Source organism: Hippocampus guttulatus, chromosome 16 (assembly GCF_054856545.1).
Source record: "Hippocampus guttulatus isolate MCC_2025c chromosome 16, RoL_Hgut_1.0, whole genome shotgun sequence".
In the NCBI taxonomy this organism is placed as follows: Eukaryota; Metazoa; Chordata; class Actinopteri; order Syngnathiformes; family Syngnathidae; genus Hippocampus; species Hippocampus guttulatus.
In genome coordinates, this window is record NC_141276.1 from 10,610,370 (window position 1) to 10,631,602 (window position 21,233).

General features: G+C 42.0%; 2 protein-coding genes across 7 annotated transcripts; both read left to right on the top strand.

Moving 5' to 3' along the window:
- Nucleotides 1-90: 90 nt before the first annotated feature.
- Nucleotides 91-9,067, top strand: pigq (phosphatidylinositol glycan anchor biosynthesis, class Q). 5 transcript variants are annotated; one of them, XM_086133005.1, is made up of 13 exons: nt 91-254; nt 1,771-1,949; nt 2,427-2,783; nt 3,039-3,235; nt 3,310-3,441; nt 4,063-4,183; nt 4,700-4,826; nt 4,901-5,069; nt 6,020-6,131; nt 6,210-6,290; nt 6,709-6,823; nt 6,938-6,999; nt 8,028-9,067. In XM_086133005.1, the coding sequence occupies exons 2-13, from the start codon at nt 1,797-1,799 to the stop codon at nt 8,193-8,195; spliced, it is 1,794 nt and encodes a 597-aa protein (XP_085989131.1). In that variant the 5' UTR covers nt 91-254; nt 1,771-1,796; the 3' UTR covers nt 8,196-9,067. The 5 variants fall into 5 exon arrangements, with proteins under 5 accessions (XP_085989131.1, XP_085989130.1, XP_085989127.1 ...); XM_086133004.1 differs by having other exon boundaries at nt 1,776-1,949; XM_086133001.1 differs by lacking the exon at nt 91-254 and adding an exon at nt 564-645 and having other exon boundaries at nt 1,776-1,949.
- Nucleotides 9,068-10,041: 974 nt separating this feature from the next.
- rab40c (RAB40c, member RAS oncogene family) lies at nt 10,042-20,976 on the top strand. Of its 2 annotated transcripts, XM_086133358.1 has the most exons (7): nt 10,042-10,330; nt 12,020-12,181; nt 14,113-14,173; nt 15,735-15,795; nt 15,882-15,959; nt 16,864-17,086; nt 17,263-20,976. In XM_086133358.1, exons 2-7 carry the CDS (start codon nt 12,040-12,042, stop codon nt 17,535-17,537), a joined length of 840 nt encoding a protein of 279 aa, XP_085989484.1. In that variant the 5' UTR covers nt 10,042-10,330; nt 12,020-12,039; the 3' UTR covers nt 17,538-20,976. The 2 variants fall into 2 exon arrangements, with proteins under 2 accessions (XP_085989484.1, XP_085989483.1); XM_086133357.1 differs by lacking the exon at nt 10,042-10,330 and having other exon boundaries at nt 12,108-12,181; nt 14,774-15,795.
- Nucleotides 20,977-21,233: the final 257 nt, after the last annotated feature.

Here is a 21,233-nt window from a genome sequence, read left to right on the forward strand (position 1 = left end):
AACTAGAAACATCAGGGTGAGGGGAGCGGAATTACTGAATATTGCACAATTCATAAAGCATTTAAAGTACTATACAATATGAGAAATTACAAAGAAATGGAAGAGCATATTTTGAAACCAAAACTTTTGAGATAAGGAATGTGTCCCGCCTTTTTGGTGCTGTGTCACCGCAAAAGGAGATAAATTACTTAACAGTTGGGTGACTCCTTATTTGCTGACAGCAGAAGCAACAGCAGCAATTGCAGTCATTCAATGTGAGTATGATCATGACTGTTATTATCACGATACACATTTATATCAATGGAAGAAATTATTAAAGCCATGTTTTTTCATATTGCATTGTTCCAAAAATGTATTTAAATTACTGTATTATATTACAATGCAACAGGGGATTCAACTTTTTAAAATTAAAAGTTGTATTTTAATTTTAATACGGGGTCTATATCAATGTTTATTGAGGTACTGTATGTGTAAATGTATGGTAATTAAAATTGAGGCTAAAGTTAATTAAGTCATTGCAGCACATTCCGGACTTGTGTTTCCCGTTGGAACTTTTAACGTATGGGACTGTAAATAAACAAAATGGCCGCCTAGCAAACTGTGTTCTTTGGACGGAGGGCGAAACTTTTTATGCTTGACAATAAGGTAAAAAAATATACAACAAATATACTTCCTGACGTTATTGTGACTGCACTATACTACACATTTTAATATTTCTATTGTAAAATTGAAGTCCCGTTTAATTGTATTTTGATCGACAGACTGTGATGGGGATGCAAACGCTCTGTCATAACAATAATCAACTTGGATTTATCGTGTCGCAATTATGTACAAACATGTATACTGTACGCCTCGTTCTTTATTTTGTCACATTATAGTGTACCTAAGCTTTTGTGCAGTTCTACTAGCTTGCTAACGCGCGCGGGCAGGAAATCAATGAAAGTTGTGCCTCGGGTACTGTGCCCTTCATGAAGGACAACAATGAGGACACTCGATGATGTTAGTACACACACATGCACCAGTGTTATTCTCAAAACACCGCCATTTGCATTTGGGATGACTCCAAGTGCATCTGGTGTGTTTGGTACCACGAAGTAGGTTCTGCATCCTTCCAGTTGAACCACCAAGAACTAATGGGCGACAGTACTCTCCATATTTTATTAATTTCTTTTTTGACATTTTGCAAAAGTTAAAAGTTTTGTACTGAAATCTGAGGTATATATATATTTTGCTGATTTGCACCTGGATACTTGTTTTGACAGAAATTGTGATTTTCCTCAGGTTATACTCTATTCCAAGCAAATGGCAAATAAATATCAACATTTCATGGAAAAAAAATGATACCGGTAAATAAAATTCACAAATACCATCACCCAAACCCGAGTGCTACTTCCTCTCTCACTTTTCTGCCAATTTGCGACGGTCATTTTCTGGGATTATTTTTTTATTTGAACGGGAGGTAAACCCTTGTTTAATGCCCTCTGACAGTTTGGGAATTGGCAATGTTGCACTGATGAATCCGGGAAATTGCCAAGTGCAATAACAGACTGCTCCCTGCATGTCAAAATTGGAAGTAAACCTTGATTTAGACATAATGTAAATGACAAAAATGGCATTAGCCTACTCTAGTTGTTAGTGGCCCAGTTGTCACTGGGAGTGTGTGAGGTGAGTTTGCTACCATTAAATTGGTTCTTTATCTTGTGATGATGACTTTGGTAGCACCAAGGACAAAATGAGGACCTCATTTAATTTCTTTGTCGCATGTCCAAGTGTAGAAGAAAGAAGACGAATCAGCGATGGTTCTGAAGGTGTTCTTCCCTCAAAGCTGCAACCTTGCAGCTAGCGGTCTGCTGGTGGGCCGCTGGATCCCCGAACATGACTCGGCCGTGGTGCTGGCCGTGATCCACTACCCATTCATCCCCAGCCACGTCAAACGCTACATACAGCAGGTACACCACCAGTACCGTCAAAACACACAATGCACCATCAACAAGTAATGTGGTGATCCTGCTGCAGTCTTAGTCGTAGTTCCAGTTTAGCATTAAGTCCAGTTTTAGTTCTGCTTCAAATTCCAATGCCTGTGCTAGAACTGCTTTTTGTACGAGTTCCCATTTTAGTCCCACTCCTAGTCCAACTGGTGGTTCCAATTCCGGTATAAGTACTACTTTCAGTTCCAGTGACATTTCTACCATGATCCCTTCTTAGTTCAAGTTCCGCTTAGTGTTATTTACAGTACTAGTCTGCATATAATTCAATCTTATTTCGAGTTTCAATTTTATTTCCAGCTCCAGTCCAACACAGCTTTCTATTTCCATCTTGTTTTTAGTTCCGGTTTTACTTTGTACTTCCAAGGCCAGTTGATGTCAATATTAATATATTATTAATATTGGTTCTTCTCCTTCCTCGTTTTTTTGCCTGGGTGTCAGATGGCGTCCGAGAGCCGAGTGAAACTGTCCGTGTTGGGCTCGTGGAGTTTGCCCCAGGATGGCGAGGAGGGCATGGACAGCTTCCTAAGGGACCTGGGCACCATGTTCCCCCACCAGCGTTGGCTCCAGATCAGCCGCCGCCTGGGCCAGAAAGGCTTCACCTGCCGCCTCCTCGGATGCACCCCGCGACCGAAGGAGGTGAAGAGGAGTGAGGATGAGGAAGAGGAGAATGAGGAAGAGAAGGAGAAGGTGATCTTTGTCCACTACGAGCAGAGAAAAGTGATGTTGTCACAGCTACATCCCATCCAGAACGGCATCCCAGAATCCAAAGATGGTTCGCTGTCTGAGTTGAGACAGGTACGGACACGGTTGCCCCCAGTTTACACTAAATCCAGTCCAGTACATTTTCTGATTCGGTTTTTTGTTATGGTTCCAATCCTAGATCCAGTTCTAGTTTAATTTCAATATTCCATATGTAGCTCCAGTTGGTTATAGTCCACTTGCAGTTCTCATTCTTGTCATAGTTCCAGTTCTAGTTGCACTTGCAGTTCCACTTTTATTTCTTATGCTATCGTCCTGCTATTAGTAATGTGTATTGTGCCCTATGTCAAGGTGTTCCACACGGTGTCTAGCAGCGGTCCCCTGTTTTTCATGGACAAGTATGACGATGGTCCCCTGAAATCCACCCACTGGCAGTCTGAAGGTCGAGAGGGAAGCATCATAGTGGAGCTCCTGAAACGGGCCTCCGTGCCGGTCTGCATGCTTCTCAGACGGATCCTGGCCGTGTGGACTTGGATCTGCAGCATGCGGTTAGGAGAGAGCGCATGCTAAGATACCCTAGCGTGACACATATTAATGTGTGCATTTTTCCGGTCCTTTGCAGGGTCTTTGAGGTTTTCCCACTGCCCTTCCTGTGGTCCAAATTGTCGTCCTGTGTACAGCTAAGCTACAGGACCCAGCTCCTCAAGACACTCAGCTCACATAAACCAGCCGAGAATCACACGCAATTCATCAGGTTTCACCACTGGTCTCCTTCTTCTTCCTGTTTACAACGTTAGTTTGCACAAGTGTTTTCGTCATCTTGCTTCGATTATTGCCCTTATCTCGATCCAAGCCCGGTCACAGCACTTGTTTTAGTTCCAGCATTAGAACTGGTACCTGTCCTAGGTGAGGTACTAGGTTCATCTCGTCGTTTTAGTTCTTCTTTTCAGTGATCATTGTAGTTATAGTTACAAAACGAAGTCCGCATTCTACTTCCTGTTCTGGTCCTAGTTTTAGTTCTGATTTCTACTGTAGACCTAGTTCCAGTTGCAGTTTTAGTCCCTTTGTAGTTTCAGTTCCAGTTTTACTTGCAATCTTATTTCCAGTTTCAGGTCCAGTCCTTCTTAAAGCTTGAAAATGTAATCAGCAATTTCTGTTCTAGCCATGTTAGACTCTCTCTTCTACTTCCAAGCACAGGTTCTTTACTTCCTCTACTAGTTTTGGTTTTGGCTGTACTTGTAGTTCGAATCCTAATTCCAGTTTTACTTAGTGTGAGCAATTTAAGCGTGCAGTGAGCTCTCCTTTTCGTCATATTATCGTACTTCTCCTAACTCGCTCACATGTTGTTTGTGGTGATGTGGATGTGCGTGTGCAGAAAGGCCAATGTGTTTGTGTCCTTCCTGGTGGACATGGGTCTGGGTCTTTTGCTGGCCTCCTGGCTCTACAGAGACAACCACATTAGCATGATAGCCAACATGCTAGTTCCTGCTGCTGATGTAAGACACACTCGACGCTTGTTTTTCAAACACACACTTAACATTAAAAATCAGTTATGGTTCCAGACCTTTTGATTGCAATTTTAGTTCGAGTTCAATTTACTTCCATGTTTAGTGGTAATTCCAGTTTTGCTTTTATTGTCTTGAGTAAAGCCACAAAAATTGTATTTCCAGTTTTAGTTCTCGTCTAGTTCTGTTTTGTTTGAATTTTGAGAACTCACTTTTTGAAAGTTCCACTTGGATCAGAAACAATATAAAGCCCGGCTCACGTGAGACGCCATCCTCTCTTGTGACCTTGTGTGCGGGGGCATTTTTGGAGCGTGAATGGCGCTGCCCCATTGTTGCCGAGTATCAAACTTGAATGATAATTTCAACACTCTGCGCCTTCGGCGCGAGGTGTGCGGCACACAGGAGCCAAACGCACACCGCTAATAACCATGCGTGTCGTCGGAATTCTTAATGGTGAGCATGTTTGATCGTGCGTCTTGATACGTAGCCGTAACTCTCTTTGGTTAGCACGTTGCTAAGGAGCTTCAGGATCTGCTCCAATGGCTCATGGGCGCCCCGGCTGGGCTGAAGATGAACCGGGCCTTGGACCAGGTGTTGGGCCGCTTCTTCCTCTATCACATTCACCTGTGGATCAGTGAGTGGACCACACACACACACAGTTCGGCTTGTGTTTTTGTTTGAACAAGACAGTTGCTTGATGTCTTTCAGATTACGTGCACCTGCTGTCACCATTCATGGAGTCCATCCTGTGGTACGGCGGCCTGTTGGCGTGCCTGGGTTTGACCTTTGCCCTCTCGTTGCTGTCCGACATGGTGGCGCTGCTCACCTTCCACATCTACTGCTTCTACGTCTACGGAGCCAGGTCTCATAGTCGCCTGTAGGGGGCAGACTTTTCTCACTCCCTCTGCTGGTCTTTTTTTGTCTTTCGAGCCTTGTTATAGTCGTAGTTCTCGTTCTCGTCCCAGTACTAGCTGTAGATCTAGCTCCATTCCCACTTGTGGCTGTAGTTTGAGTTCTTTTTGTATTTGTAGTTCCAATCTTAGTAATAATTTCAGTCGTAGTTGCGGTTATAGTTTTCGGCGTACCAGGATTAGTGGTAGTTTATTGATCCAGTCTAGTCCTAGTCCTATTTCTAGGTCTTAGTTCCAGTTGAAGTTCCACTTTTTCTTTTTCGTTCCAATTCTGCTTCCAGTTGTAGTTGCTCAAGTTTCTGGTATTTATTCCTACTTACAGTTCCACCTTTAATTCTGGTTCCAGTCCGAGTTCTGGTACTAAGACTAATTATTGTATTTTTAGTTATATTTCCACATTTACTGTAGTTCTTTTCCTAGATCCACTTACAGTTATTGTTTCTGTTTCAGTCATCCTGTGGTAGTTACAGTTCCTGGTCCTACTTCTGGCTGCTCTATATAATTCCAATTGAAGTAATACTTCATTACTGAAACATCACATTACTGTACATACACACACATTTACCACGCAAAGAAAGTGTACAGTACTGTAGTTGTTCCTTTTATAGATATGTGTGTCGCCTGGAGGGCAGGCTCTTACTTTTTGCTCCTCCTGGTATGTCGACATGAGATGAGAAAAGTGAAATTAAACGAAAGACATTATCAGATATTTTGCACGCATAAAAAAGTGACTTATTCATAAAAGTGCCAGGGCCCTCTTTTGAGTTCTGCTGGTGATCCTGAGGCGGAAAAGAGGCCGTAGTGAATAATTCAATGATGCTAAAGATAGCCCGGGCCGTTGCTGCATTATGAAATATTATTACATATTCATTTAGTTCTTGCATAAATGTTGTCACATATTTTCTGAATGTGACAGACTCTATTGCCTGAAGATCTACGGCCTCTCTTCGCTCTGGCGGCTCTTCAGAGGCAAGAAGTGGAACGTCCTGAGGCAAAGAGTTGACTCCTGTTCCTACGACATGGACCAGGTAGCGGCACGTGCAAATAACTTTTGACATCATCATGTATGTCACTCGCGCCCAATTTGCATATTTGTGTCATCGTAGCTCTTCATTGGTACGCTGCTGTTTACCATCCTACTTTTCCTGCTGCCGACCACTGCGCTTTACTACTTGGTCTTCACACTGGTAAGAAACAAACCAAAAAAAGTTTCACTTAGCAGCATGAGATTTGGCAGGCATGTCTGTCCTAAGTACACCCACCCAAAAGTCTCAAGAGCCATGTCTGAAAAGACACAGGAAGACAGCCATGTTGCTTTGAGGTGGTCATTTTGGGGTCAAATCAGCTGCCTCAAATATTTGTTTTAAAAAATTGAGTCCCTTTCACTTAGAACCATGATATTTGGGAGTCTTATATATCATGAGTAGACCCACAAAAAAAAAAGTCTTAAGAAGCAAAAGTCTGCCATTTTGGTTTGGAGTGGTTATTTGCCAGAAAAGGCCATGAAAGTCGAAATTTTTGCTTCGAAACACCCATTTTTGGCTCATTTTAACCTTTTCTTGGGGAGATTTTGTGCGATATCTATGAAGTTTGTGTGTTGTCCAGTTGCGTCTGGTGATCGTCCTATTCCAGGGCGTCATCCATCTGAGTGTGGATTTCATCAACTCCTTCCCGCTCTTCGCCATGGGCCTTCGTGTGTGTCGTCCGTACAGACTCGCCGGTACACCAGCGTTTGAACTTTGTTCACGTCATCAAAATAGTAACAACTTCATAATTTTTTTTTCCGTTGTTGTTGTTTTTTTTCCGTGTGTGCTGGGCCCCGCCTGCTCCTCAGAGGGTGTGAGATTCAGGGTGCTGAGTGAGGAGCCCGGATCTGCTCTTCACCTGCTCATGGAGGTGAGCCCTTACGTTATTTTTTTTTTATTTTATTTTAGGTTTTTTTGTTGTTGTTTTTTTTTGGTTTGTTTATTGTCGTTGTTTTTTATAGAGCCAGAACAAGCAGTATTTTTGTTTTTCCTTGACCATTAATTTGCTGAACCATATTTGTGATATATTTTTAAGCGCAGAGCTCCACCAAGGCTCTTAAAATAAAGCATATTGGTAGCAAATTGTTATTAAGGAGTAATATTGTTATTAGTTATTAATTGTAATATTTTAAGCAGTTCATGAACATTGAATATTAAAAGTGTAAAAATATGAGAATTTAATTATTGATTTTTTAATTTTAAATGTGTTTTATTATTAATAATGATGTAATAATAATTCATTATAATTACATGATTAAATATTAGAAACAAATTACTTTCTGTCGATTTTTTTAAAAACTATTTCCAACATATATAAAGTATTATTCAAATATTAACATAGGTTTAAATAATGATCATTTTAATCCTATGAATGTTTTATTCACTGAGATATCATCTGTTGAACTGATCATTTGAATTGATTTTTATTAAAACATGATTCTGACACTATATCTAAAAATGTGATAATTGTGTACATTGTGTTGAAATATATTTACAATAAAATGGCAATACTTTGTTTTATTTTAGTTTTAAAAACTAATTACACATCATCTATAAACTATTGTTCAAATGTTTGTACGTATGTCTATTGGAAAATATATGTACATTTTATGCATCTATTTTGAAATACATTTGCAGAAACATATTGTTAATAGGGTAAAATTAACCAAAACAAAATTCAAATGTTGGAATAGTATAGTGTGGGTCTTTGCAATGTAATATTTTTAATGACTGATATACTGTATGTAATGCTGATGCAGCAATTTTAACCCATGTTTGTATGCAGTTCACACCTCCACCGAATCTGATCCAAATAAATTACATTGTACACACAGAAGAGTCTTGCTCACTATCAAATCATAACAATGATCATCTTCCGTGTCATTTTTTTGTCTTCAGATTAACCCGCTGAAGAGCAGCGCTGTGGTCGACACTTATCGCTTACCCACTTACAGCTGCTACCCCCAACACTCGTGGGGCGCCCTGGCCAAGAAGCTCTTTGTTGGGGAACTCATCTACCCGTGGACGCACACGAGCGCCAAGGGCCACGCCGCCAAAGCCGACTGACTGACTGAGCAACATGAAATAAATAAGTCATGATATGAATATAGGTGGACGCAGGAGAGAGAGAGAGAGAGGAAATGGAAAACAGATGTGCGAGCTGCACCAACATGCTGCCCAGTCACTACAGCGACCAGTTAGGGCTTGGAAAGGGACCAATCGTGTGACCAGCAACACTCACTTCTAATGAGATATGAAGCACAAACACTCCAAAACTGATGTCCTAACACAGATTTTTTTTTTAATGTTAAACATGTCTACTGCCTTATGAGGTGAAGTTAAGGGTGCAACAGTTCTCAAACCCTTTTCAAATGCTATTTATTTGTCTTGAAGTTACAGTTCATATTTTAAATGCTGCCATTGTGAGGAGTGTAGTCAATTGGATTGAACCGCTAATGTTTATCCAATACAATTTGTTATGGAAATAATACTAGAACAAACAAACATCAAAAGACATGAATATTACCAAGGACTAAATTATTGATGAACATACTGTAGGTATGAAAATAATAATTTGTTATTTATTTTAAGTTGTTTAGCCACCATAAGCTAATAGTCACACACCGGGGCAAGCTCTAATAGTTAATTGATGTGTGTAAATTATTTGACTTTTATGTTTTTTAATCTTACAAGTTGAAGTCTTAATTTAGACCAAATGATGTGAACTGGACAAGCTGTGATTTTCATTTTAAAAAATAGTTATTTAAAATTACATACCTGTATGTCATTCTTGTTGCATGCCTCTAATCACGTTATTTTTAGTGCAGTCTTATAGGAGAATTTGTCTTACTTGTGATTGATTTGTACTCATTTGTATTGATTTTTTTCATAATGCTCTTATGTTGAATCTTTGCCATTAAACATAAGTCATAAAAGGCCTTGTTTATGATGTATTTGCCTTTTCAAATATCTTCATTCTGATCATAAACTGTCAAATCCTATCCCAAGAGTGATATTCTCATTTTCATCAATCATTAGTGTACATTATTTTTTATGCTTGTCATGCAATCAAATTGGCACATTCTCACAAAGAAATTGCTGCTTTTTCAGGAAAGTGTGCTCATTAAATTTAGCCGGTCTATAATAGTGTTTAAAATGTTAACTCGAGAAGAATAGCTCATTTCAATTCGTGTCCTGTCTTTGTCTTGCTGGTCTTTCTTTCCTCACACCATCTGCCTGTTGTTAACAGTGGAGTTTGATTAACAACTCTTCCCGACCAATGCCGTCCTCAGCTTTCGCGTTGATGAACAGAGCGCCCAATCAAGCTATTGAGGAGGCGGGCCATTGAGCTTTAAGGCGGGAGTGCGATAAAGAGCCCACCAGCTCTCTGATTAAAAATTTCAAATGACTGAAATAGCTTTTTAAAACATATAATGTATATACTCGTCGTGAGTACTGCCTCTCTATTTATTTAATGCGAAATTAAGATTTGTTGTTTTTCCTTGCCATCTCTGTGTAAGTTTGTTTGACAACTTCTCCTAGCCAATGCTGTTGTCTACCTCCTACATGGTGAATACAGCAACCAATTATATCTATAAAAAGGCGGGACCTTGAGCTTATTGGGCGGGAGCCCAAGTGAGGTGCCGAGCAGCATTCTGAATAGAATGTTAATAATAACTAAAATATCACTTTTAGAAAAAAGAACGTGTCCTAAATATTACTTCTGTCTTTATTTAGTGTGAATATTTGATCATCTTTGTTTTCACACATGATTTGCATGTTGTTGACAAGGGGATTTGATTGGCAGCGTGATCCAACCAATGACCCTCGCCTTCTATCCTTCCATGAGGGCAACGACCAATCATGCGAGTGAGGAGGTGGGTGCTCAAAGCTGGGGAGCGTAACACAACGGCAATCTGTCACCTATCCGCAGATTGCCTCACTGTTCTCGGCTTGTCTTGAACTATGGTCCGGAGGAATGGAGAAACATGGACGTGACGGAGTGATACGACGGAGGACGCGCACGGATTCGGAGTGGAATTATAACAGTCCCCGCAGCGGTGCTCTTCTCCCCTGCCTTCCCGTGTAACACCGTTCCCTGGATGTGACGGAGGGACGTTCCAGTAATCTTCGTAGCCGGACGAGAAGACGACGAGGCGGCCTGAAATTGAGCAAACGTCGCTGGCAGTGGAGCTCACCAGGTTAGCGCTATCTGCTAACACCGGTGTGTGTGTGTTTGACTCACTCCCATAACTCGGGGTGAATGCGACCGATGTGACGGTGTCATAAAATACTTTTGATTATTATTCACAATCATTTGTGGCGCCTACTAGATGACGTTCGCGGCACTCAGCTGTGAGAAGGATGTTAGCGCGTTAGCTTGTGGGGCGGTGGGATAGCTTGTTGTTCCCTAAGTTATTAATAATTAGCGAATAACTTCTCTCTCGCCTTTTTTTAAAGGGGGAAAAAATCTTGTTTTGTTAAACACTCCAGTCTGCACAAGTCCAATTTGTCGTGGCTTTGTAACTGACAACGTTCTAATGGGTAATTTTAAGCATTCTAAATTCACCTTCAGTTTCATCTATTACCAACACGACTCTGTTCTCGCTCTCTCTTTTTTTTTAAAGGCAACTGAAATTATAATTATTATGATTAAATTACTCAACCGTCAAGTCAGCACACACTAACCTTTAATTAAATTTTCCGGTTATGCTACCGACAATACTAATAATTTTAGCCTTCCAAATACACCTTAATCTGTTTGCATTATATGCCAGACCTTGGTTTTCTTTTGCACCTATTTGAAGGCAACAAATGGTGTTTAATTTCATTTAGTTCGATTCTGTTGTGTTTAATTTAATCCAGCTCGACACAGTCAAACTCAAAGGTTAATAGAAGTGGCACTATTAAAATTAAGAAAATGAGTCAAATGTAGTTGTGCAGTCTGAGATGCATTGTCCACAACTACATCAAAATGTAAAACAGTATCTCATAAATGGTTATGTAAAAAACACATTCACCAAACAATTCCGAGAAGATTCCAACCAGCCTTGAAAAAGCTTAAAGCAAAACTTCTAAGACATCATAAAATATAAAAATAGCTTCCATTGGTCACAGCACGTGAGAACAATTTCTGTGACATGTTACGTATGTTATTAGTGTTCTATTAAAGGGGCAGTGTGGAAAAAAATGTTGATTTTTCACTGTTCATTATTTTAAAAAACACTATTACTTTCAGTAGTATGCAAAAAATGTTCTTTCATATCAACCTAAATTTTTAGGATGTAATTAGAGCTGAGGTAATCGCTATTTATATTACCTAGGGTGCACCTCCCAAACAAGAGGCTGCCATATTTCGCCACCACCTTTCAGCTACCGATACCAGAAGGAGACAAACAAATGCTACGCACTTAGTCCGTCACTCGAGGGAATACTAGAAGTTGTTTGGTGTGACATTTTGCTTGCCCCTCTGCTGAAGAAATTGGAGATAGGCTTGCAAAGTGAGGTCACTTTGAGGCACCAGAGTCGAGCTTTGGTCATTGCATTTTATTAGTTAACCATTAGATGGCACTAAATTCTACACACTGTACCTTTAAGGACTCCAAACGACAAAAAAAACCCCTGAAAGCTCTTTATGGTCTTTATATTTCAGACAATTAATGTGAATTTGGCTCCCCAATCCAACTTGATTTGTCTGAACCGGATCTCGGATTTCTATAATGTCAGACGATTATATTTATTGTTTTGCTTAGAGCCCACATCCCACCGGTGAATTGTTGTTAGTCCAGTTGCGCCTTTATTTGCAGATGACACATAAGTGTGAAGTCAGCACGTTCCATCCATCATGAGCGTCTTTGTTGTGATGCCCTCATCATTGATTTGCTCACCAGGGCTCATGTGAGAGGAGGCCATGGGAAGTCAGGGCAGCCCGGTGAAAAGCTACGACTACCTGCTCAAGTTCCTGCTGGTAGGCGATAGCGACGTGGGCAAGGGCGAGATCTTGGACAGCCTGCAGGACGGCTCGGCTGAATCGCCCTACGCATACAGCAGCGGTGAGTCGAGTTTTTACAGTTTCTAGAGCTGTAACGTTTTTTTTCTAACGACTCAAATTATTCGAGTCCCAAAAGGCTTACCGCTAAAGCTCGGCCTCGAAGCTCGGCAGCAGGGGCGTGCCGGCCATCGGGAATTTCGGGAAAATGTGTTGATTTTCCCGAATGGCCGGTCTATTTCCAGGCCAGTCGAACTGCGTCACAGCCGCACCTGTCGGCAATTAACTTTCGTAGTGTGCCGTACGCATTATCAGGCCTGTGTCGTTCTGACACCAATATTTGGTATTTTGACTTTCTTCAGTACATATATAAGAAATTCGATGTTGTGTTCGTGCTCTCAAGCTAGGCTTCTCGCTGACATTTAGTAAAAGCTTTTAGCGCCGAGCTCAGGTTCTTTTGGTGCTGAAACAACAAGATAAGATAAGAAAACCTTTATTAGTCTCGCAATGGAGAAATTCCCGATTCACAGCAGCAAAGTTATGAAAGGAAGAAGTAGAACAACAAATATAGGAGCTGCTGGAAGGCAGCCACTCACGCGGCGCCATTAAGAGGCTGTATTTAGCATTCGTAGCACTGTATGGAGCTTAACGTTAAACTCAAAATGTGAGGAAAAGTCAACTGTTTGTCTGCTACCTTCTGGCTAAAAGCAACAAAAACAAGGACGATGTGTGAATAAATATTTAAACATCAGGAAATCAGGACAGAAGAAGCCGAAGCTTGGGATTGGGTAAAAATGTCCTCTGGTTCTTCTTTTTTTAAGGCAAGGAGCCATTAAGTGTTTTTGTGCTGCGCGTGTGTTTGCATGTGTTGTGTTGGTATTTTTAGTGTGTTCATACGAGCGCCAAATTTGTGTTGTTGTCAGAGTTACTTCATCCGTGTGATGAAATAGTTGCTAATTTCCCTGCTCCCGTGGGGGCCGGAAGCATTTGTTTCCTGAACTGCAGGCAGCACAGAACGTTTGTTGAGAGTCACCAGGATGAGGCCTTTATTTTGTATCAATACCCTTTGCAATTAAACATTTACAATGTTAATTTAATGACAATTAATTTGCGTTACATAGGCTGGCCTGATGTAGCCAGAAATAAGGACTATATGGCATATCCTCTGACCCGGAAGGAACAACTTCTTCTTCCAGAGTCGTAATCAACGCCGCAATATGTCGCCTAGCCGCATAGTTAGTTTTAAAGATGGCGTGGCGACCGTGAGGTTGTCATCGTCATCGTCGTCTCTTTGAACGAGTCGTCCTCTCTCATCTCCCAGAATAGAAGCATCGAGCGTACACATCACAAGAGCCATCGATCATCCCAGGAAGCGCTCTCGCCAACTCGGCAATGGAATTAGCTCAGCACTTTATCGCGGAAGATCTCATGAGGTTGTTGATGATAGCAAGCGGCCCATAATCGCCATTTCACGTTGTCCAAATGTGGAATTAAGCGGATGACTTTTCGAAGGAAAAAATGTTACACACTTGATTTAATCTAGAACTGGGCGAAATAAAATCTTGTATTATTTTCTTCACTGTCACTCATGCTCACAATAAAACGTCTGCGTCCAAAGTAGTAAAGCAGTCGTCGATCTGCGATTCAGGTATTTGGCCTTGGGTCTTTTCCCGCCGACCGCATGCAAAACCACAGAAACCGGTTGAGATCATCCAGCAAGGGGAACATGTCCGGACACGAAGCGGCAGGTGTCGTCGGACGAGTTTTCTCTTTTGGCCGTTAAACCAACCATTCGGAGGACAATTGAAATCTTCTTGAACTTGTGAAGAAGTGCAAAGTCCTGCTTTGAACGTAATAAAGGATGGCAGGAATTTGCCTTCACAATCACAAAACCACATGCACCGAATACTGTTGCAAGTAGATCCTAACCCTCCCTCCCCGCAGTGCATTGTGGGAGAAGTGACAGTGTCATTGTTCTTCTTCCTCTCCATGCAGGCATCGACTATAAGACCACCACCATTCTTCTGGATGGCAGGAGGGTGAAGCTGGAGCTTTGGTGAGTACATCCAAGCAACCTTCTCGCTCCGCTAAAATATATTTCAGAGCTCCTTGGATGCAGACGAATGACGTCCAATCACATCGATACCTTCCACACGGAGGAGTGAGCTGGCAAAAAAAAAAAAAGATGGCCGCCCTGCGCCAAAGTGCCTGACATCAGCACTTATGCCTCCCGTGTCTTATTCCGTGTGAGCGGCACAAGCGCGTTTTCATGAAAGTGGGGCAAAGCGGAGAAGCTGAGCCGGCAGCTCCGCACGGAATCGTTCATATTTATGCTGTGTCACACATCCCGCCCCCCCCCCTCACTTTTCTTGCTGCCGTTTTTGTCGGTGTCATGACTCATGCTGATCTAACTCAGACTGAGGTGGCCAAAGGAAGGGAAGAGATTTTTTTCCCAGACGTGTTCCTCCGCATTTTCTTCGGCGCAACTACAGTCATGCTCAGATTACACCAAGTCGACTTGCATTAGCATGCCAGATAGGATTCTGCTCCCCCCCCCCCCCAAAAAAAAACCCCTAACCATTTGTGGCGGCGAATCTGTTCATTGTCACTCCTGCTGACTTGGATCTATTGCCGTCTTTGTGTGTTTTGGATCAAGCGGGTGCGTCATACACAGCAGCAGAGAGGTGGGAACTGCAAAAAAATCTCTGGGTCTTCTTGAAGCTGCCCATCAGCAGTTGAAATGGTCTTGCACCCCCAAACTGGGGTTCTTGCGTGGACGCTTCACAAACAGAACATTTCAGAAAAATGACACCAACTTTGGTTGTGTGCGTCACACTATAAACCAACCATTTTAAAACAATTTTGAGGGGTTCCAAACCTCAGGAAGCTTTTGCAAAATGTTTCCTAACAGCCTTTTCACCATTTACGCAACCTTCCAAATTATTATGCAAATTGTTTTTTTTAATATAGTCTGTTGTAGTCTATAGACTGTTTTTTAATATATTCTTTTTCAAAGCTGATATCAAATAAGAAATCCTGCATTCAAATGTAACTTGATCTGTTCAGCTGGTTTTGATTTTTGCAAACACGACCCGCTAAGGGGATGGGGGGGACATTGTTGTGTTACCATTGTGCCATTTTCATAACTATAAAAATCTGAGAAAAACATTTGCATACTAATTTGGAACACTGAGTATAAAATCTTTAAGTACCACAGTAAATCAATATCTTTTTAATCCTGCAATTGAACATTATTTTTTAATGAGCTTTTTGTTGATTTGTCTTTTTTTAAGAGGTCTCTGTTATTTTTTTCCTCATATTATGGTCATCTTACAAATTGCATATAGTGCTGAAAATATACAGCAATTGCACATGTTTATTACAATAAATTTTGAGCATTAGTCGATGAAATTAAATGTTCACGGCCTGTTTTCTTTTGTCTTTTTCTCTTATCTGTATTACCTTCAGGGAACGTGGGAAGTTATAGCTTTCCTTGCACTTGCATTGTTTGCTTCTTCTGCGTCTGTAAATTGCCTGCAGGTGTACTACCCCTATGATGAGAAATGTTCTTTTCATGTTTTTTTCCACTTGCTGTCCTGTATTCTTCTCGTCTTTAGGGACACATCAGGACAGGGACGTTTCTGCACCATTTTCCGCTCCTACTCGCGCGGCGCTCAGGTGAGGCGCGCGCACACACACACACTAAGGCCTCATGCGTTCGTTCTCCTTGACTGCGTTCTCACCTTCTGCTCCCTTGCGTGCAGGGTATCCTGCTGGTGTACGACATCACCAACCGTTGGTCCTTCGACGGCATCGACCGGTGGATCAGAGAGATTGACGAGGTTCGTGAGCCCCGCGCCGGCCAATTGATCTCACTGCCACGTGCTTAAACGCACCACATAGACTCTCTTCTCTTCATCTTGACATTCAGCTGTCTCCATTTGTCCGTCCATCCTTGACAGTGTTTTAATCTCAAAGGGTCCCCGGGTGAGCTGGAGCCGATCCCGGCAGACTTTATGGCGATAGGCGGGCTAAACCCTGGAATGGTTGCCGGGCAATGGAAGGGCACGTTAGATAAACAAGCATTCGCACTCCACCGTAGCTCACTTTTGGTGAAATAAGCGGGGTACACCCTGGAGTGGTCACCAGTCAATGGCAGGACACGAGTGGTCGCCGATGTCAATGCACAAGTAGACAAAATTTTCACTCACACCTTTGGACAATTTAGAGTATTCATTGAACCTAAACTGATGTTTGGCGACGGAAGGGTTTTTGGGTTGTTTTTGTTTTTTTATTGTAACATTAACAAGAGCCTTGTAATATTTTTTGTATTTACATTTTGAATTTATTTTTCTCGTTCGTTCATCTCAATGAAAAACTTAATATAATAAGAATAACATGAGTAAGATATTTGATTTACTTAATTAAATATAATTTAAAAGTGAGCATGTTTTAACATATTTTAACTCATTCATTCACTCCCAAAGACATTTTTAAACGTCTTTTCAGACTTGGTCCAGAATTGGCTGGTACTGAATGAGTTAATATACACAATGAATAGAACTCAATAAATGTCTAAAAATATATTTCAATAATTTCTTCTTATTTGATTTCAAAATTTAAAAGAAACTATTTTTCATCTTTGAAGTGTGGCTTTTGTTTTGTTTACCTCAGCTTTGAATGAATCTTTGCGCTTCGCCCGTCTCTCAGTTCTAAAAATCAAATCTGTCTCTCTCTCTCGTGCAGCACGCGCCTGGCGTTCCACGCATCCTGGTGGGCAACCGCCTGCACCTGGCCTTCAAGCGGCAGGTGCCCACCGAGCAGGCGCGGGCCTACGCAGAGAAGAACGGCATGACCTTCTTCGAGGTGAGCCCACTGTGCAACTTCAACGTCATCGAGTCCTTCACCGAGCTGTCGCGCATCGTCCTCATGCGCCACGGCATGGAGAAGTTCTGGAAGCCCAACCGAGGTAGGTCCCGAGTCGTGTGACGGTTTGGCCATCGCAAAAGTTGGGACTTGGATCATATTACCCTTGCATCATGTACAGTGCCGTGAAAAAGTCATAATCCGAATTTCAGTTATTGTGTGATTCTCCCCCCCCCCTGCACTCCTTATGTTGATGATGTCATTGTTTTGGGTGTCCAGTGTTCAGCCTGCAGGACCTGTGTTGCCGGGCCATCGTGTCGTGCACGCCGGTCCACCTCATCGACAAGCTGCCGCTGCCCGTGGCCATTAAGTCCCACCTCAAGTCTTTCTCCATGGCCAACGGCATGAACGCCGTCATGATGCACGGACGCTCGTACTCGCTGGCCAACCCGGCCGGCGGCTCCAAGGGCAACAGCCTCAAGCGCTCCAAGTCCATCCGGCCCCCGCAAAGCCCCCCACAGAACTGCACGCGCAGCAACTGCAAGATCTCCTAACTGCTACTTCCCACCCCCCGGGGAACAACAGCCAGCGGGGTGAGCGACTGGCCGGCCTGGGAAGCTTTGACGCTGGTCAGGGCGCAGTCCCAGGAGAAGGAGTCCAAGATTTTTGAGTGTCCCGCTGCTACTACCGAAACCACGAGTCACGTGAGAGACAAACAAGGAGTTTTCTCCTCCTGTATAGACAGAGACACTCATGAAGTGTCTCTGTATTTTTTTACGTTTTGTTTTTTTTCTTCACAAGTCATCTTTTCTTGATTCTCATGCTCAATAAGCTACAAGTTGGCACACTTTGGAAATGGCCTCCCACACTTGCACATTTGGCCTAGTGACATACGCTCACGCACACTCCTCACACACACACACACACACACACACACACACAAGTATTTTCATGCGCTCTTGGAACCCTCTCCGGACTGGCGACACACGCACACGCGTACAGGTTCCTCTTAAAAACAACCGTCGTCACATACAGAAAAATGGAGAGAGAAAAAAACGGTGTGCTGAATTGACTCCGTTTTATTTCATCAAGTGTCTCCGAGTCCATTTTTTTAGGTAGATGTAGCATCTTCTGAAAAAGATTTTCTGGATCCAGATGATTTTATTGCGTTCAACCACTTGATGAAATAAAATGGAGTGAATTCAACACCCCGTCACACACACTGTACACGCCACACGCACTCAATCTCCATTCATCTCATCACATACGGTTCACATTGACATGCTCCTCACTCACTCCTCTGCCACCATCTCATACACTCGACACGCACTCAATGCACACTTGCGTAATCGCCTCGGAAGCTCGTACACTCCTCACATACTGGAGCGCCTCGTTGTACTTTCCTTCGCACATCAACAGGCGGCTGTCTTGCGATTGGAGCTAACGCAACGAGTCCCGGCGTGCTCCAGGTCCTGACCTGGGACTAGCAGACTTCGTTAGCGTGTCTGAAAATGGAACGATCGGATGCATCAAACCTGTTTTTTGTTCTGTGCATCACCCGCTTGTTGGCGTGAAAAGTAATTGTTTAAGGTCCCTCACACTTGGATCTAACTTGACACTAGCGAAGGACTCTTTTCCTTGATTTCTCTTCATTTTGTACACTTGGACTTGCCTACTACTACTAGCACTCGGGCTCCGTTTTAGATCACAACACTTGGCTCCCGTTCGTCCCACGTGGCTTCCTCCCTCTTCCAATTATGGCTAATATGATCTCATGTCAGGGGTGCGAAAGAGGTATGGGGTTGTCCTCGTGTGACGGATTTCGAAATGTGTTACGCGAAGATGCCTTTCAGCCACATGAAATTTTTACTACGGCATTTTAAAAAAAAAAAATCTCACCAGGGACCCGATCCGCTTGGAAGGATGTCATTATCCGTCATATTGTGTTTTTAAAATATTTATGTTACGGTGTCAGCCACAGTTACATTGACACGGTTATCGGTTGATGTGGGACGGCTGCAGTCCTGCTACGCACAAGTTCAGTATCCGTCAGCCAAAATGTGGATCATTGTTCTCCAAAGTCAAAACAGATGTTTGCAAAAGACTTATTTTGATTCTGCTTTTGGGGGTTATTTATTTGAGGCTCAAATTCTGAGGATTTTACAATTTTAAAGTTTGCTCTTCATGATTAATCCATGATCCAAAAACTTTTGAAGTAGTTTGATCATTGATTAGTTGCGAAATAATAATATTTGCACTTCGCTCTTGATGAGTAGATGAATCAGCGATAATGTCCACTCTATAAATGGCCCTACAGAGTATTTGGGGAGGATGCCATGGATCGTTTCAGCCCGAGCATCAACGATCTTAAAAATCTCTGCGTAACAAACGTCTGAATGATTCTGAATGCAGCTAGACCCTTCTGATGTCAGCCTCGCCGCCTCCTCCATGCGCCATCCCATGATTCATTGCTGCTGAATAATGAACACTCCTCAGGGAGGCGTCTTCATCTTCTTTGAGCTGCGCTTTCATCTTCCCCCTTTCCACAGCTCACGCTGTTTCTCACTTTTGCCGCCATTTTTTTCCCCCCACAACGTCGCCACCTCATTTTCCTTTCCCAGCTCAGTTTCTCTCCTCATAAACGCCAGCGTGAAGAGTTCATATCAGTATTTTATCATGTGTATTTTGCTTTTTATGGGAAGTGTTTTTCGTCTATTCAGGGCACGTGTCAAACTCAAGGCATTTTTTTTGTGGCCTACTAAAGCAAATCATGTGTGTCAAATTTATGTTTTTTTGCTGAATCAATATGTTCCTTTCCCTTTGGGTCTAAAATCTTGACGGAAAAATGCCATTTTTAATCACGTTTTTACAGATGTTAGAATTTGCAATCGCCGAACCACAACTGTGCAGGGGCTCACTTTCATAACTATAAAATGCAGGAGCAATTGTGTGTGCGCAACATACACTCGATATCATTTTACAGTCATGAAATGTGTTTGACACACCTGATTTTGTGATCAGAAAACATACTTCAATTCTTTTTTCTCTTCATTTTATGTTCATTTTACACCAAATTCATCTCCAAACTATCATCCCACTGGCTTGTGTGGAAGAGTTTTACATCAATTTTGGAACAAATCTGACGAAAATCAGAATTTTTTTCCCCCTCCCGCTGCACTGGCTTTGTTGGTGTGGCCTGAAGCTGTAATCCTGCACTGAGAATGTTCCTGGCACAAGTGTCCGGCGTGTGGTGGATTTTCATGTTTGGAACGACACTCCTGTTGTTGGGAATGTGTTTCCTTCCTTCCTGCCAGCCCTTGCTACTGCTTTTTCACCCGTGGCACTCTGAAAATGGGACAACATGCACAAAAATGAGAGAAAAACATATCTGCAGATCGTTAATGTACTATTTTATTTTTTACCTGTGACATAAAACAACCACTTTTTGGAGTCATTTGTGTTGTTTTATATCTTCTCTGATAGAGTTCCTGACTCTGGATGAAGTGTAAGATAAACTCGAGCAGCAAATGGAACAAATGTTTGTGTGCCACTTGAGTTTTTCAAATTGGACTCAGTATTGTTGCCAAGAATTCAAGAAAAGGTTTTCCTCTCTGGTGATGTGCTGGGGAAAAAAATGGGTTGTACTTGCTGACTAATGGACTAAAAACGTGTTTTTGTTTATTTTTGCGTGTGCACGACCTCTTAAATGATTTCAGAAAAGGATGCATGATAGGAAATCTTCAGGGGATGCCCTCTGATTGGCCTTATTGGCTTTGTGTAAAGGAGCGGTCTTGTAAAATGGACTTAAAAACACATTTAAACACTATTTTAGGGGTTGAAGGCTGCTGCATCTGAGGTGTGAGTATGCGTATGTGTGTCTGAGTAATAAGCTGAAATATTTTTCCTCTTTTTAAATTATTGATTGTACAGTTTCAACGCTGTGAGGGTTTGAAGAGACTTTTTCACAAATAAACAGTTGAATGTTCAAGTTAATATGTGGACTCATAATTTTGTTTATTACTTATATATCTTAATGCAACAATGTAAACAAAATAAGGCGTGAAATAGCGCATGTCCTTATTCAAATACTGTACTGTACTTTGTTAGAGTTTTTGTAATGTGGAACAATAAGGCTACAGTGCTCCCTGGTGGTTGTAGCGTGAAACTGCACATTTACGTCATAACTACAGTATTCGAAATGTACAGTCATTTAAAATATTGCGTTCATATTTAAGTAAACTTCAACTATT